At 41.4% G+C, this 17100-nt stretch overlaps 1 protein-coding gene across 1 annotated transcript in view; it reads left to right on the top strand.

Moving 5' to 3' along the window:
• Window positions 1-8999: 8999 nt before the first annotated feature.
• SVOP (SV2 related protein) overlaps window positions 9000-17100 on the top strand; it is a 71365-nt gene continuing 63264 nt past the window's right edge. The window contains exon 1 of the mRNA XM_025986616.2: window positions 9000-9419. Coding sequence (XP_025842401.1) covers window positions 9385-9419 — 35 coding nt within the window. The 5' untranslated portion in view covers window positions 9000-9384. The remainder of the gene's footprint in view (window positions 9420-17100) is intronic.

Here is a 17100-nt window from a genome sequence, read left to right as displayed (position 1 = left end):
CTCTGTTTATCTCTTTGTGGTATATAGTACTTTTTTATTTTCTTCTGAATGCTTTTGCATGTTATCTTAATTTCTTTAATGATGATTTATATTTCTTATACAGTTAAAAAAACAATTTTTTTAAAGATCTTATTTATTTATTCATGAGAGACACAGGGAGAAAGGCAGAGACACAGAGGGAGAAGCAGGATTCTAGCAGGGAGCCCAATGCGGGACTCGATCCCCAAACCAGGATCATGCCATGAGCCAAAGGCAGATGCTCAACCACTGAGCCACCCAGGCGTCGCAAAAAAACACAATTTTTAAGAGAAGACTATATAGGGCAGCCTGGGTGCCTCAGAACCGTTTAGTGCCGCCTTTGGCCCAGGTCCTGATCCTGGAGACCCGGATCGAGTCCCATGTTGGGCTCCCTGCATGGACCCTGCTTCTCCCTCTGCTTGTGTCTCTGTCTCTCTCTCTCTTTGTCTCTCATGAATAAATAAAATAAAATCTTTTTTAAAAAAGAAGATTATATATAATTTTGTCTTTCTTGGGGATCCCTGGGTGGCGCAGCGGTTTGGCGCCTGCCTTTGGCCCAGGTCCTGATCCTGGAGACCCAGGATCGAATCCCACATCGGGCTCCCGGTGCATGGAGCCTGCTTCTCCCTCTGCCTGTGTCTCTGCCTCTCTCTCTCTCTCTCTCTCTCTCTCTCTCTCTCTCTCTGTGTGTGTGACTATCATAAATAAATTAATTAATTAATTTTAAAATATTTTGTCTTTCTTTATGCAATACTTCTGAATTATTGCAACCTTTGTAACTTATATCCTGGTTGATCTCCAGTCTCCAGAGGAATCCTAAAACTCAGCTTTTAAGCTCCTCCTACTCCAAATCCTCAGGACAATCAGCCCACCTTTAACCCTTCCTAGGTAGCTGTTCAATGTAAGTCCTTTATAAAATAATTTGCAATAAGCAATTGCAGTAATCATTACATAATTTATATGACTGATCAGTTCATACATTGTGTATATTCACTTTCTTAAACTAACAAGCCCCTATAGGCTTTTTAGAGCATGAATATTGTTAATTGTGTATGTTGCCTCCTATTTGATGTTAATTTGTGTCTTGTCAAATAATGACTGGATTCTTTTCTTTGCTTTTCCCCACTAAAAATGACAAAGTCACCCACTCCTGTTCAAACAGTAGTCTTGTAAGATCTTAGCACATTGCTTCCAGAAATTGCCAGATAGTTTTCCAAAGTGTTTGTTATCTGCCCCCAGTTTCTGGCACAGTGCTCTTGGAAAGTTTGTAATTTCCGAAGTGATAAGACCACTAGGAGCATCTTTCATTCTGCTGCGGTGACTCTGAGTGGGCTCTGAATGGAAGCTGATCACCAGAAAGACCAAGCCATGATTAGAAGGTTGGAATTTTCAGCTCTACCCTTCATCCTCCAGAGAGGGAAGAGGGGCTAGAAGTGGAGTTAATAATTGATCGTGCCTATATGAGGAAGCCTCCATAAAATCCCAATAGTAGGGCTTTGGAGAACTTCCAAGTTGGCAAATGCAACCCAACTCCATGGGGACAAGAAGCCCCTACACACTTGGGACACTCTCAGTCCTCACCCTATGTATTTGTATGCTTGGCTGTTCATCTGTATCCTTTATCACATCCTTTAATAAACTGATAAATGTAAGGAACTGTTTCCCAAAGTTCTGTGAAAGACTCTAGCAAATTAATTGAACCCGAGAAGAGGGTCATGCGAGCCTCTAGTCTATAGCCAAATTGGACAGAAGTTACAGGTAACCTGGGGACCTACTAATTGCAACTGGTATCTGTAGTGGAGTGGAAGCAGTTTTTGGGACTGAGCCCTTAACCTGTGGGATCTGACATTATCTCCAGGTAAATACTGTCAAGATTGAATTAAATTGTAAGACATCTAGCTGATGTTACAGACAATTGCTTGCTATGAGAGATCATGGTATTAGAAATCTGGTGACAGAACTGTGATGAATGTGGTAGCAGTTTGAAAAGTAAAAGAGAAACACGGGAAAGAGAGCTGGGTTTTTCCTGACTCAGGAAAACTGGGCAGATTCTTCCTATACTAGTAGCTAAAGGAAAGAATGAGAACAACGTCTCACCAAATACAGGATGTTAATAAAGAGATAGAAATTGGGACTCCTGGATGGCTCAGCAGTTGAGCGTCTGCTTTCAGCTCAGGATGTGATCCCTGGGTCCTAGGATCAAGTCCCACATTAGGCTCCCTGCATGGAGCCTGCTTCTTCCTATGCCTCTGTCTCTCCCTCTATCTCTCTGTGTGTGTCTCTCATGAATAAATAAATAAAATCTTTTTAAAAAGAGATAGAAATTATGAAAAGACATCAAATAGAAATTCTGGACTTGAAAAGAACAATTGAAATGAAAAATTCACTAGAGGGACTCCACAACAGATTTGACCAGGCAGAAGAAAGAATCAATGAACACAAAAATTGAAATTATCCATCTTAGGAATAGAAAGAAAAATAAAGAAAGAACACTGAATACAGCTTTAGAGACCTTAAAACACCATCAAGCATATAACATATACACAATGAGACTCCCAGAAAAGAAGAGAAAAAAGGGACAGAAAGAATATTTGAAAAAATAGTGGCTAAAGACTTCCAATATGTGATGGGAAACAATAATCTACACATCCAAGAAACTCAGTGAATTCCAAGGAGGATTCACTTCTTTATCCACACCTAGACACATAAATAAGCAGTCAAAAAACAGAGAATTTTGAAAGCAGAAAGAGAGGTGACATATGAAAGGGATCTCAATGAGATTAACAACTGATTTCTCATCAGAAACTATAGGGTACAGAAAGTGGTAGATAATATATTCAACGTTGTAAAAGAAAAAAAACCTGTTTTTTTTTTAAGATTTATTTATTCATGAGAGACACACAGAGAGAGAGACAGAGACGGAGACACAGGCAGAGGGAGAAGCAGGCCCCATGCAGGGAGCCTGATGCAGGACTAGATCCTGGAACCTGATCCTGGGAGTTGATCCTGGGACTCCCAGGATCATGCCCTGGGCAGAAGGCAGGCACTAAACCGCTGAACCACCCAGGATCCCCAGAAAAAAAACCTTTTAAACAAGAATCCTATATCTGACAATATGACTCTTCAAAAATGAAGGAGAAATTAAGACATTCCCAGATAAGCAAAAACTGAAATTTGTTTCTAGCAGTCTTGCCCTGCAAGAAATACTAAAGGGAATTTTTCAGACCAAAATATAAAAGACACTAGTTAGTAATTCAAGCCCACCTGAAGAAATAAAGAGCATTACTAAAGGTACTATAAAGGTAATATTAAAAAATGAAAAATGTGGTTTCTGTTTGTAACTCGTATTTGTCTTCTGATTTAAAAGACAACTACATAAAGCAATAATTGTAAATCTATGTTGAACATTGCGTGCCTATGCAATACATAAAAATGTAATTTATAACCATAACAATTTAAAACGTGGGAGACATGAAGATACACAGGAGCAAAGTTTTTGTAGAATAATAAGATTAAGTTGGTATTAATCCAAACTAGGTTGTTATAAATTGAGATGTTAATGGTAATCTTCAGGGCAACCACTAAGAAAATAACTAAAAAATATATATAGTAAAAGAAATGACAAGGGAATTAAAATGGTACACTAGAAAATACATATATCACAAAACAAGGCAGTGATGGAGGAACCAAGGAACAAAACAGACATAAAACGTAATTTGTTTTCTACATGATCCATGATTACATTAACTTTATTTTTTAAAAGATTTTATTTATTTGATAGAGGGAGAGAAAGCACAATCAGGGGGAGTGGCAGGTAGAGGGAGAAGAAGAAGTAGGCTCCCCACTGAGCAGGGAGCCCACCACGGGGTTCGATTTCAGGACCCTGGGATCATGACCTGAGCGGAAGGCAGACGCTTAACTGACTGAGCCACCCAGGCGCCTCAATTATATTAAATGTAAATGAACTAAACTCTCTAAAATCCAAAGATTGGCAGAATGGACAAGACAATATGATTCAACTATATGCTGTCTACGAGAGTTTCATTTTAGATTCAAAGACACAACTACAATGAAGTTAGAAATCAGTAACAGAAGGAAATTTGGGAAACTAATAAATACCTGGAAACTAGATAACACTAGCAGAAAGAGTCCCCCACTGAGCAGGGAGCCCAACACGGGGTTCGATTTCAGGACCCTGGGATCATGACCTAATAAATACCTGGAATAGATACTAGATAACTAGGAATAGTTACTGGAATAGAATAACCTGGAATAGAAACTAGATAACACATTTCTAAATAATAAACAGGTAAATAAAGAATTGACAAGGGAAAATAGGAAATAATTTGTTGTTTGGGTTTTTTTTTATTTTTTTTATTTCTTTATTTTTTTAAGATTCTATTTATTCATGAGAGACCCAGAGAGAGAGGCAGAGACATAGGCAGAGGGAGAAGCAGGCTCCCTGAGGGGAGCCCAATGTGGGACTTCATCCCAGGACCCAGGATCATTCCCTGAGCTGAAGGCAGATGCTCAACCACCCATCCACCCAGGCGCCAAACACTTTGAATGAAAGAAATTGAAAATACAAGACTGCAGAGAAAATACCATCACTTCCTCAATGTTGACTCAGATGTCTTGAACTGCTTCTGCTTGATAATCTCTTTCCTAGGTCTGGATAGGTGTTCTGGGCACTGATTCACATTTACCTCTTGCTTATTTTATGTCCCTCTGGAAACACAATGTCTGAGGGATGAGATGGTTTTATTAGGAGCGCTTCAAAGTTTGTCTTTGAGCCAGCTGCCCCAAAATACAGGAAGAAAAAGAGGACAGAATTGAAGGGGAAAATAGGTTTTCTCTGCCCTCTTCAGGCCTCTTTCATTGTAGATTAGACATCTTGTGTTTCATAAAAGAAGGAGATGTATTAACCAAGAGCCTCTTTGAAGTCGTATGCCTTTATATTTTTTAACAAGGGCTTACCCTCCTAGCCAAGCCTCCCTTTTCTACTGGCTCCTGGGTAAAGTCAGTAGGTAATTAACAGCCCCAGCACAATGCCAGGGACCTGGGAATGACTCCAGATGGAAGTGCCATCCTACCAGCATGGCAAGCAGAGCTGGGATCTACCACCAAAGACTTATTTGCCCTTTTTGGTTTTTTTATCTAATTTCAGTTCCAAAGGGGAAAAAAAAAGGACAAATCTCTTTATGAATTTAAATCCACAGGCTTCCTTTTAAACAATTAAGTGCCCTTTTTATAACTAATGGAATATTGCCTTAATAATAATAGGAATCAGAACACAGTTGAAAGGAGAATCACTTGTTCATAGCATATAATTGTATTCAGTATTTCAGGCTACAGGGCAGCTTGTCAGTCTTTATTCCAGCCCCTATAGGTTTTGTTTTAAGAATCTGAGAGGAGAGATCATGATGCATTACTCTGATGTGAAATAAAACCCATCTGGCTTTTGGCATGCCCCCATTTCCCAGACAGATGGATAATGTGTTGAGCTGAAAGTAACTGCCTTTATAATATTCATATCTGCTCAAGGATGTCTCAAAGATCAGAGACATAAACAAACATGGGTCATATTTTTCTTGGCTGATAATCTCATCCAGATAAAACTTTAGAACAGGGGTTCTCAGTGTGGTCCCCAGACCAACAGAATCAGTATCATGAATCAGTACCATTCCTGTTAGAAATGGAAACTCTCAGACCTTACCAAGACCTGCTGAATTAGAAACTCTGGGGGTGGCACACAACCATCTGCATGTTAACAAGCCCTCTGGGGGATGCTCACTCACACTCAAAGGTGGAAACCACTGCTTTAGAAAAATATAACCATATTTCTAAGAAAGAAGAGAAAACATTAATGCTTTATGATTTTTAAAATATCTATTATGTACTAAGTACTGTTCTCCCAGTTTTCAGGGGTACTTCAAAAGTCTCCAGAGGAGTGAGGGAAGCTAAATGTGGGAAACTTGCTGTAGGCTGACTGTTGCCTTGATAGTGGCAGGCAGGCTGCTTCAAGTCTCCACTTGCTAGTGGCCAGAGAGAAAGGCAGACCCAGTAGAGGAACACTGCTTCCTTCTTCCCCAAGAAGCTGATAATCCTATTATGTGAAATCTCTCTGTTGAAATGTTGAAAAATTGGAAGCCAAATTTTATTATTTATTATTAAAAATTGTTGAAAATCATTTTTTTTAAAAAAAACAGCTCTGCATAAAGACTCCTAACTCGGGGAAACGAACTAGGGGTGGTGGAAGGGGGGAGGAGGGCGGGTGTTGGAGGGGAATGGATGACGGGCACTGAGGTGGACACTTGACGGGATGAGCACTGGGTGTTTTTCTGTATGTTGGTAAATTGAACACCAATAAAAATTAATTAAAAAAAAAAACAAAAGAACAGCTCTGTTGAAATATAATTACCACACAATTCACTCTTTTTTATTTTGTGTTTTGTTTTTTTAAGATTTTATTTATTTATTTATTCATTTGTTTATTTATTTGAGAGAGAGAGCATGAGCAGGGGGAGGGGCAGAGGGAATAGGAGGGAAAGAATCTCAAGCACACTCAGTGCTGAGCCCTGAGCCCCACGTGGAGCCAAGATCATGACCTGAGCCAAAATCAGGATACCAACATTCAACTGACTGAGCCACCCAGGCACTTCCAATTCACTCTTCTGAGTGTATAATTTGATGATCACTTGATGAACATTTGGCTGTTTCCACTCTTTGCTATTATGAGGGATGATGTTATGAACATTTGTGTACAGGTTTTGTGTGCACTGTGTTTTCATTTCTTTTGGGTATATGCCTGTGAGTGGTATTGCTGGGTAACCCTGTGTTAAATTTTTGAGAAACTACCCAACTGTTCACCACAGCAGTTGCACCATTTTACATTCCCAGGACTTGTGTATGAGAGGAATATCCAGTCCACATCCTCACCAACACTAGTTATTGTCTGTCTTTTTAATTCTAGGCATTCCAGTGGGCAGAGAGTGCATTTTTTTTTTTAAGATTTTATTTACTTATTCATGAGAGACACACAGAGAGAGGCAGAGACATAGGCAGAGGGAGAAGCAGACTCCCTGTGGGGAGCCCAATGTGGGACTTGATCCCAGGACCCTGGGATCATGACCTGAGCTGAAGGCAGATGCTCAACCACTGAACCACCCAAGTGCCCCCAGAGAGTGCTATCTCATTGTTGTTTTGACTTGCATTTCCCTAATGACTAAATGATGTTATGCATTTTTTCAAGTACTCATTAGCTAGTCACACATTTAAAAAAAAAAAAAGATTTATTGATTTATTTAAGAGAGATAGAACGAAGGCAGCCCAGGTGGCTCAGGGGTGGGTTTAGCGCCACCTTCAGCCCAGGGTGTGATCCTGGAGACCCAGGATGGAGTCCCGAGTTGGGCTCCCTGCATGGAGCCTGCTTCTCCCTCTGCCTGTGTCTCTGCCTCTCTGTGTCTTTTATGAGTTAAAAAAAAAAAGAAAAAAAAAAAAAAAGAAAAAGAGTCAGATGCTTAGCTGACTGAGCCACCGAGGTGCCCCAGCTAGTCACACATCTTTGCAGAAATATCTAGTCATATTATTTGTCCGGTTTTTAAAATAATTTTTAGAAGATTTTATTTTTTTGTTCATGAGAGACACAGAAGGCTGAGACATAGGCAGAAGGAGAAGCAGACTCCCTGCGAGGAGCCCAATGTGGGACTTGATCCCAGAACTCTGGGATCATGCCTTGACATGAACCCAAGGCAGATGCTCAACCTCTGAGCTACCCAGGCGTCCCTATCCATTTTTAAATTACATTGTCTTTTTATTATTGAGTTGTAAGAGTTCTTTACACTGTTTGAAGTAAGTCTCTTATAAGGTATATGATTTGCAAATATTTTCTCCCATGCCATGGGCTGTCTTTCACTTTCTTGATGGCATCCTTTGAGGCAGAAAAGCTTTTAACTTTGATCCTGTCCTATGTATCTAATTTTTTTCTTTTGTCACTTATGCTTTTGATGTCATGTCTAAGAAAACACTGCCTAACTCAAGGTCATAAGGATCTACTTCTACGCTTTCTTCTAAGGGTTTCGTAGTTTTGAATCTTTACACTTTATTCTTGTTAACCCTTCAGGCTACTCAAAATAAATCTCTCTGTGGATAGGGATTTTGGTTGTAGACTAACCAACTGCCAAAGCTTGCCTGGGACTCATGGCATCCCATGACTTGGAACTTTCAGTGCAAAACTCAAAGTCTTGGGCAAACTAGGATGAGTTGGACACACTACCAATGGACCTCCAACTTGCCATCTCTAATAGAAATCACTACCCTTGCTCTTCAGGGATTAAAATAGATACTGAATCCTATTCACCTGAATGAAAAATCAGTTCGCTTCCAGTTTAACAAGCATGTATTGAGTTTACACAATGCTAAGCCCTGGGGTTGAGTTTAGTGAGGGTTATTAAATTCCAGTTTCAGTGTACATAAATAAAGTTTTATAGTTCTAGGCCCTTGGGGGGGTACATCAGCAAAAGTTGCAAACCTTTATGGAGCTTAAGTTCTAAAGAAGGCAGACATTCTAGCTGGAGGAAGATGGGGAAACCATAGGCAGGGGAGGATTTTGAGGGCAGGGATTTAGTTTTATTAATCTTTGATTTCCCAGCGTCAGAGCTGTAGAAATCACTCAATAATACTTGCTCACTGAAGGAATGAATGAGTGATCTTTGGCCTTCGTATACATATATATATATATATATTTTTTTTTTTTTCCTGGATTCACTTCCCTAGACCAGACAGCTCCGTGATGACAATGACATGTCTAACTTGCTTCACATATGCGCAGCGCCTGGCATACAGTAGGTGCTCAATAAACAACATTTTCAATGCATGCCTGCATCTTTGCATTGTTCATTCCCTTCGTTTGCTACACCAGCCTGGCTGTCAGGAATATTACGCCGATGTCAACATTAATGAATCCCCACAAATAAACATTCAGAGAGGCGTTGTCAACCGAAGAGTGCTCATTGGTACCTCGACAGCCATTTCACAGGCTGGTGCGCCCTATAGGCACCCAGGACAACGTCGCCAACCAGAGAGAGCCTGTAAATTCCTCTAAGCAGAAGGGCTCTCCCCGCCCCCGCCCCCGCCCCCGCCCCCCGCGCGGCTCGCTCTGCCCCGGCCGCCTCCTCTCCGCCCACTCTCCCGGCGGCCGCCGCTTTGTCTCGGGGGCTGGTCCGCGGCGGCTCCCCCGAGCAGCTGCCGCCGAGGGAGGCAGCGGCGCGGGAGCTGTCCGGCCCCCCGGTGCTGAAGCCCGGCCGCCCGGCCTCCACCAACACCATGTAAGGGCCATGAAAAGGGCTCGTCCTGCGCAGCGCGGACATGGAGGAGGACTTATTCCAGCTAAGGCAGCTGCCGTGAGTATCCTGGGGGCGAGGGCGAGGGCGAGGGCGAGGCAGACAGGCTTCCCTTTGCAAGGCGAGACCCTGCAGGGGGGCATCCGTGCACGGCTTCTTGAATTTAAAAGGGACTGTTTGGGAGGAAAGACTTAGGCCCCGAGGACACAAGCCATTTTCCTACTCCAGCAGTCCAGCCTCTGCATCCCTGACTCAGTTCCATTTTTCAGATCCGTCAGAATCTTCAGGGGGAGCGAGAGGGGTTATGTTTCCCCCTTTCAATCGCTCGCAATCCTAAAGGGAAATGTCGAGGTCTGGTGTTTTAAGGAAGCGTTAGCTGCTGTTTCGAAATGTGGACTGAATTGATGAGTCCACGCGATGACATCGGTTTTTTTTTTTCCCAGCCTTTCCTCCTATGCCGTGAAATTCCTAATTTTTCTGCAAGGTCTTCTGGAAGGGAACGGTACTGATGTTGCAAAGTGGTTTCTAAAAAAGCCAGAATACCTTCCCAGAGGGGAGGTTTGGGCAAAGTATTGTTGTTTATGAAGTGTGTGAATGAGAGGGCTGAAACCGCTTGCCTTCTTCTGAATGAAAGGTTTTTGTAACAGCTAGCTAGAGTGAGACTCTGTCGATGGCTATCCTTGAGAACATCAGGAATACAAAGCGAGAGGATAGGAATTTTTAAGGGATATCAGATTTGCTCTCAGAATCTTGGGAAACACAACCAAGCAATGGAAAGGACAGAGGCCACAGGCCACGTAGAGGGGCTTACAGATGCCTCCTACTACAAGCCAGTGATTTGTTAAGCAGATCTCCAGACTATGAGATATGGGCACTAATGGGGATTTTTTGTTTTGATTTTTAGAAGCAGTAGCCATTTGGATGGTAAGAGTAGGCACTGTCTGGATTGTTGGAAAGGATACATCATTGTTAGTGTATGTATATTTTCCTGACTTAAAATTTTTTCTTCCTCTCTGAACCATGGAGAAATTCTCCCAAGTGACTTTTAGTGTGACAGATACAGCTCTCTGAGGCTCTGAATACTGAAGGGTATTGTTAATGTTTACTTCTCAATTGGAGTAAAATTAATTTTCATTTAAAAATTTTAATTAAATTCCACTTTTAAGTTTTTATTAATTGATCCACAAATAGCATATCTTATGTAATACAGCATTATTTCACAAATGCCAAAGGATGTTCAGTTACAATATCCAGAGGTCGAAGTATGAATACATAAACATGTACATATCTGAGTGTAAATCTCTCGAGGGAAACCTACCATTTTCATTGAAAATAAATATAATGTTTAAAAAAAAAACAACCTATTATCTCAAAATAAAAAATAATGCAGAAACTGAAATATGAAATCTGGTATTTAGAATAAAAATAGAGTACATATCAGAACTGCAGTTTACTGAGATAAATTTTCAAATAATGTCAGAGCATGTGAACTTTACAGATTTACTCAGAGATTCATGTATATTTAATCTATTCAGGTATAGATATGACACTATTGTGACAATTCCTCTCTGGATTAAAAAGAAGATAAAAATAATAAGAGGTTTTTATTTATTTAAATTTAAAAATTAATTTAGTTTTTATACTAATGTAGAATATACTAATATAATCTATATATAGGGTTTAAAAGTTCAAAAAGAAGTACAAGAATAAAAAGTAATCTTTTCCTAAACTGCAGGTCAAATTTCTTGATTATTCTCTCTGATACTTTAACACATAAATACACGTAATATCGATTAGAGAGGCCAAATTGTGTTCTGGCTAAGAGTATCGGCTCTTGAGTAAGACAGACATGAGTTCAGATCCTGGCTTTGCTACTTTTTGGTTATTTGACTTTGAGCAAGTGCCCTAACCTTTTTAAGACTGAGTTTCGGGGATCCCTGGGTGGCTCAGCGGTTTGGCGCTTGCCTTTGGCCCAGGGCACCATCCTGGAGTCCCAGGATCGAGTCCCGCATCAGGCTCCTTGCATGGAGCCTGCTTATCCCTCTGCCTGTGTCTCTGCCTCTCTCTCTCTCTCTTCTCTCTCTCTCTCTATGTCTATCATGGATAAATAAATAAAACCTTAAAAAAAAAAAAAAAGACTGAGTTTCCCTCACCCTAAAACGGGGCTCACAATAGTCCTTGATTCACAGAGTTACTCTAATGATCAAGTGAGATAATGTGTGCTGAATGCTTGGTAAACAAGGCATTCAACATATATATAAACTAATATTATTATTACATCTTAAAAATTGTTATAAAAATATATAGGCTCCCTATTCTGGAATCTTCAGAATTGTAATCTGCAATTTGAATGGAGTCAAAATTAGCCCTGAAATGTGTTGACTTCTATTTATAAAAAAGGAGTGAAATAAAAGGAATAGCCACGTGAATCTGAGTGGGTTACAAGTCACGACTTAGATGTTTTTTAAACCACACCCTGTGTATATTGTGCACAGATTGCAGGCAGCAGATTTCCTGAGAGCAATATGGTTTTTTTTTAAAAAAAAAAAAATCAGAATGCCTTGTAGAGGGTTGGCAAGAGTGGACTTTGGAACAGGCTCAGTCCTATGGGAAGCCAAGTGTTAATAGATTATAAGCCACTAAGTAGTTTATAGGGTTCGAGGAGGGGGAAAAGGGATGAGAGTGCCTAAGAAAACAGTCCCTCCTTGCACTTGGAAGCTCATTCATACAGCTCTAGGATGATTCCTTTCAGGCCCCAAACAACCTCTGCTTTTCTCCTGCTGTCCATTTAGGCACATGTACAGGAAATTCCAAAGGCTAAGATTTTATATCTAGTTCTGCCTTATTGTGTGACCCTGTGCAAGTCAGACTTCTCTAGATCTCTCCTTTCTAGGATGATTTCTTGAAAGCAACTTTTGTAGACTACATTGGTTGATTGGTTGATTGATTTATTTTATTCATTTGGACACCATCCTAGGTACAAGGAATTCTACAACTGAATAAGATAGGTATAATCCTTGCCTTCAAGGAAGTCACAAGTTGGAGCTGCAATGTCCAATATGGTAGTCACTAGCCATATGTGGCTATTTAAATTTCAACTTAAATTATATAATTTGTATATAAAATCATTTCTATAGTATAATATACAATATAAAATATAATTTAGAAATAAAATATGTGAAATGTGAAAAATAATTTTCTCAGTTGCACTAATCACTTTTCAAGTGCTCGATGGCTACATGTGGCTAGGGGCTACCATGTTGGACTGCACAGATCTAAGAGATTTCTGTAACTGCAGAAAATTCTAACAGACATTACTGGTCTGGTGCTGAGAAAGGTAGACATTGAACACATCACTGCACAATAATTATGAGAATTGTTTTAAGGGCTGCAAAGGACAAGCACAGGGTGCAATGAGACAAGTTCTAGATGGGGGAAGGGGAGAATCAGTGAAGGTTTCCATGAGGGAGTAACATTGCCAGTTGAGCCCCCAGAGATGTGTAGGTGTAGGTCATCCAAGGAAAGAGATGGGATGAGGAATATTATGGACAAAAGAAATAGTATAGGCAAAAGCACTGTAGTGGAAAAAAGTATTGTGTCTCAAAATCAGGTCAGTGGAGGGAACATAATAAACTAGTGGCTTGAGGGAGGCTGCACAGGATGACAAGGACCAGGCCATATAGAGCCCCATAGTATGTGACAATGAGCTTGAACTTTATCCTGTGTTTGCCCAATCCATTCTCTATCTCCCTCCCTTCTCATAAGCTTTGTTTTCAAGATTAAACTTAAGTCCACTACCTCAATGAATCTCCCACTGTCCCATTTCTGCTGGGCTTAACTGGCAGCAAGGGTCAAAATGTGGGCTCTGAGGCAGGTAGACCTGGGTTTGAAAATCTGGGTGGCCTTAGACTAGTGACTTCATCTCCCATGGGCTGGGTGTTCCTCCATAAAGTCACGATAATGGCAGTATCTACACGGCAGGGCTGTTGCGAGGATCAAGATAGTCATTATTGGGAAGTTCTTAGGACAACACCTGGCTCCAAGTAAGGGTTCGATGAAAAGTGCTGGTGTTATTTGTCTCTCTCCACTCTAGATTTGTTTCCCTTAACCTCCAACATCACCTGGAAGCCAAGGCCTCCTTTTCAGAACACTAAGAAAATGTTCCCCAAAGGGGGAGAATCCTGGCCTAGGAGAAGAGATAGGGGTTCATTATCATTTACTTCAGGCAAAAAGCAAAGAGTTATTTTAATCACCTAGGGATCCTCAAGGTCAACCCACCAAAACCTTTTAAAACCTTAAGCTCAAAGATGTTCACACCTCATCATTTCAATCACATGCCAGCCTCACCTCTAGGGGATATGTGTTTTAGTGACTTAAGGGGAAATATCTGAGAGCCAAAGAAAGAAGGTCCCCTTGCAAAGAAGCCATTGCTTGGGTGACCTTAGGTTATAGGGAGTATCGTCTCACAGTCTGCTGGCCCAGAGAATAGCTTTATAGCCCCAATCAAACACTTCTCTGGCTGTCCAAAAGAATTATGTAGATCTGTATGTGAATCACTGTGTGATCTTTGGCAATGTATTCACTTTCCTGAGACCTAAGGGGTCCCTGGGTCACCTTTGAAGGCATTTTCAGCTTTAGGATTCTAAGCTCTTTAGATGAGTGTGCCTGGTATCATCCTGGCTTATGGAAATTATTGTTATAGTTATTAATTATCTTTTACTCTGTAGTACATGGTTTCTCGATTTTGACTCTATTCACATTTTGGACTAGATAATACTTTGTGGTGGGGAGACTGTGCTATGCACTATAGGATGTTTAGCAGCATCCCTAGCCTCTACCCACTAGATGTCACAGCCTGTCACTCAAAGCTGTGACAATCAAAAATATCTCTGACGTTGCTAATGTCCCCTAGGAGAAGAAATTGTGCCCCACTGAGAGCCACGACACTAAAGTATTTTAGTGTAGTCAATAAATTATTCAGTCTCTCCATTTCCAGAGCATCGTTGGATCTCTCTTTCTACTTCATTTCTCTGACCTTAGTCATGTCAGGACCCTAGTTAATCTTCTACCAGCAAGTTGTGCACCTTCCTCCATCCTCAGTATACCTTTAGTAAAAGACTGTAAGATCTATGAGGACAAGAGCTGAGTCTGACACAGAGAAGGTCCTCGTGGCATGCGTTGTTGAATGAATTAATAAATTAAAAAGACAAACTACCTGGAGAGTTGTAGCACAGACTTCTGTCCCCCACCCTCCTTCCACTGCAACCATAGCACAGAAAAATCAAGTGCAAGGGCTCTCTACTCAAGCACACCTGGATTTAAATCCTGCCTTTCCTGCCAAATGGGAAGGTAATTTTTTCTTCTCCAGGCCTCAGTTTCAAGTGCTTAGTGAAGCTATCAGCACATGATAAGGTCTTAATAAATGTTAACTATTATTTATTTGTGATTGTTACCTTTTGTCCAGAATATAAGCTAATGGTCCATTATCCAGGGAGCACAATCAATGCTATTCAGATTGATGGGGGTGGCAGGAAAGTATAAACAAATAAAATCCACAGAAAACTAAAATTTCCTTTAATTACAGACTTCTAGACATTCAGGAATGGAAAGGACCTTAAAATCCATTGTATCCAAACACTCCCTCATACCTTGTCTCCCCAATCCAGGGCAGGAGGGAATCAAGTGGTGGCTTTCAAACATCTGTGGCCACCATCCATAGCTTATTAAAATTCAGATCTCTGGGCTTTACTGTGCAGAGATGCACAAGCATCAGGTCAGGACAGTGATCTAGGAATTGGCATTTTAATCTGTTCCCTAGGGGTGTTCTTGGCCTCAGAGGAGCATCAGCTAATTAGTTGAGATCATGGGCTGTGAAACTACTCAGGCCAGTGACACTAGTACACTATATACTATCCAGGGAACCTGGGCCAATTGGTGTAATGTCTCTGAGCTTCTATTTACTTATCTATAAATTGGGGGTATGAATAACACTTCCTTCCCAGGGCTGTTGAATTTATATCATCATATAAGATAGTAAGTATATATAGCATTTAGGCATGACAGAGTGGTACATATTAAATATCATCATCCCTGGTCCACACAGGTGGATACCCATCTCTCCTAGACCATTTGTCACAAAGGTGAGCCCACTACCTCCGAGAGCAGCTTTTTTCATCTCTGGACTTCTCTACCTAAGGCAGCTCCCCAGACAGTGTTGAAATCTGCTTCCCTCTTCTCTATACCCTGATGTTCAAGCTCTGGTCTTGGGGTCCAAGTTAACAAACATCATCTTTCACATGCCCAAACTTCAAATATTTGAAGACAGAGGTCCAGCCCCTGCAAAGACTCTTCCCAAGTCACTCAGATCAATGTGTGATTTGGTGCTCAGGTCTTGTCTCAAAGGAAACAAAAAGCAAATCCTATTTTAAAGGATCTTGGCAATTTCTGCTGCTTCAGATCCACAGCATCTAATCCCATTTGCCAATAGGTCTTAGATTCCAAAGAAGCCCCAGTGTGACAACGCAGCTAAGCATTTGGACAAAACTGAGGGGTGCTGGTCATCAGCATTGCCAACTGAGTCCCCCAAACAAGTGAGCACTTGTTACGCCTTGCAGACAGGTCTCCCAGGAAAGATGTCTTCCTCTACTGATTGGTGGGTGGTGGGGAGGGCAAATGACAAAAGCTTCAGCTCCATCCTTCTGCTATAGTCCCCCTACCACCCCACCATCACCTCTCACACAGCTGATCACACAGCCTCCTCCCTGGTCTCCCCGCCTCCTTTCTTGCTGTCCTTCTGTGTCAACCATGCCTTAGATTTTCTATATTCTAGTGTTTTGACATCTTGCTGACCCTGGAGGGACTGTCCCTTCACGAGTTAACTCCTGCCTCACCTGTTCCTTCCTGTGGAAACCAGGATAAGGGCTCTTGTCCACCTTTTCCCCTCCACTCCCTCTGTCTTTTTACTGGCTCAGGGGCTTCCCCATATGGCACCTGAGGTGTGGTGGGCTACTCCTCTTATGATGTGGGAGTATAACAAGGTGTATTTTTTCTTGGCAGTCGTCTCTTAATCTGTTGGCCTTGCTATACCTAAATAATAATAAAATCTATATTTTAAAACACTCTCCACAATCTGTTCCTCCTCTTGTGGAAACCTGTACCAGATGAGTGTACTCATTTCTCAAAACTCAACTCTGATCATCTTCTACCCTCTCCTGCCCACTTGAAAACTTTCAGTGATGTCCTCTTGGCCTCAGGATAACATGGAAAATCCTCACAGTGGTATCCAGAGCCCTGCATGATCTGGACCGTCTCTCTGACCTCCACACTTGGATCCCACCTCTGGGCCTTTGCACCATCCATCTTCCTTGCTCTTCCCAACACTCCCCTCCCCAATCTGTGCACCACTCTCCTTGCCCTCTTGATCTCAGCCTCCTTAGGGAGGTCTACTCTGACTCCTCCTTCCTCCAGTAGTTCTTTTTCTTGGCACCCATTCAGTTTCCTTCCCAAGATCCATTCATGTGCAAATGTATTACAGTTTCTTTGTTTACCATCTCCCCAACTAGAGCACGCACCCCATGAGGGCAGGGGCTTCATCTATTATTCTGTCCCTTTGGTATCTATCCCAGCACTCAGAGAACAGTTAGCACTCAGCAAACACGAAACACTGAACGATTGTGCCAGGGTTTGTGCCACTCTCTGTTTATATTGACTCCTTTTATCTCCATGGCAACCCTGTGAGGTG

The sequence above is a fragment of the Vulpes vulpes genome, chromosome 10 (assembly GCF_048418805.1).
Source record: "Vulpes vulpes isolate BD-2025 chromosome 10, VulVul3, whole genome shotgun sequence".
Taxonomy (NCBI): domain Eukaryota; kingdom Metazoa; phylum Chordata; class Mammalia; order Carnivora; family Canidae; genus Vulpes; species Vulpes vulpes.
The sequence above is the reverse complement of the archived record's forward strand: the minus strand, read 5'-3'. Positions and strand labels throughout refer to the sequence as shown.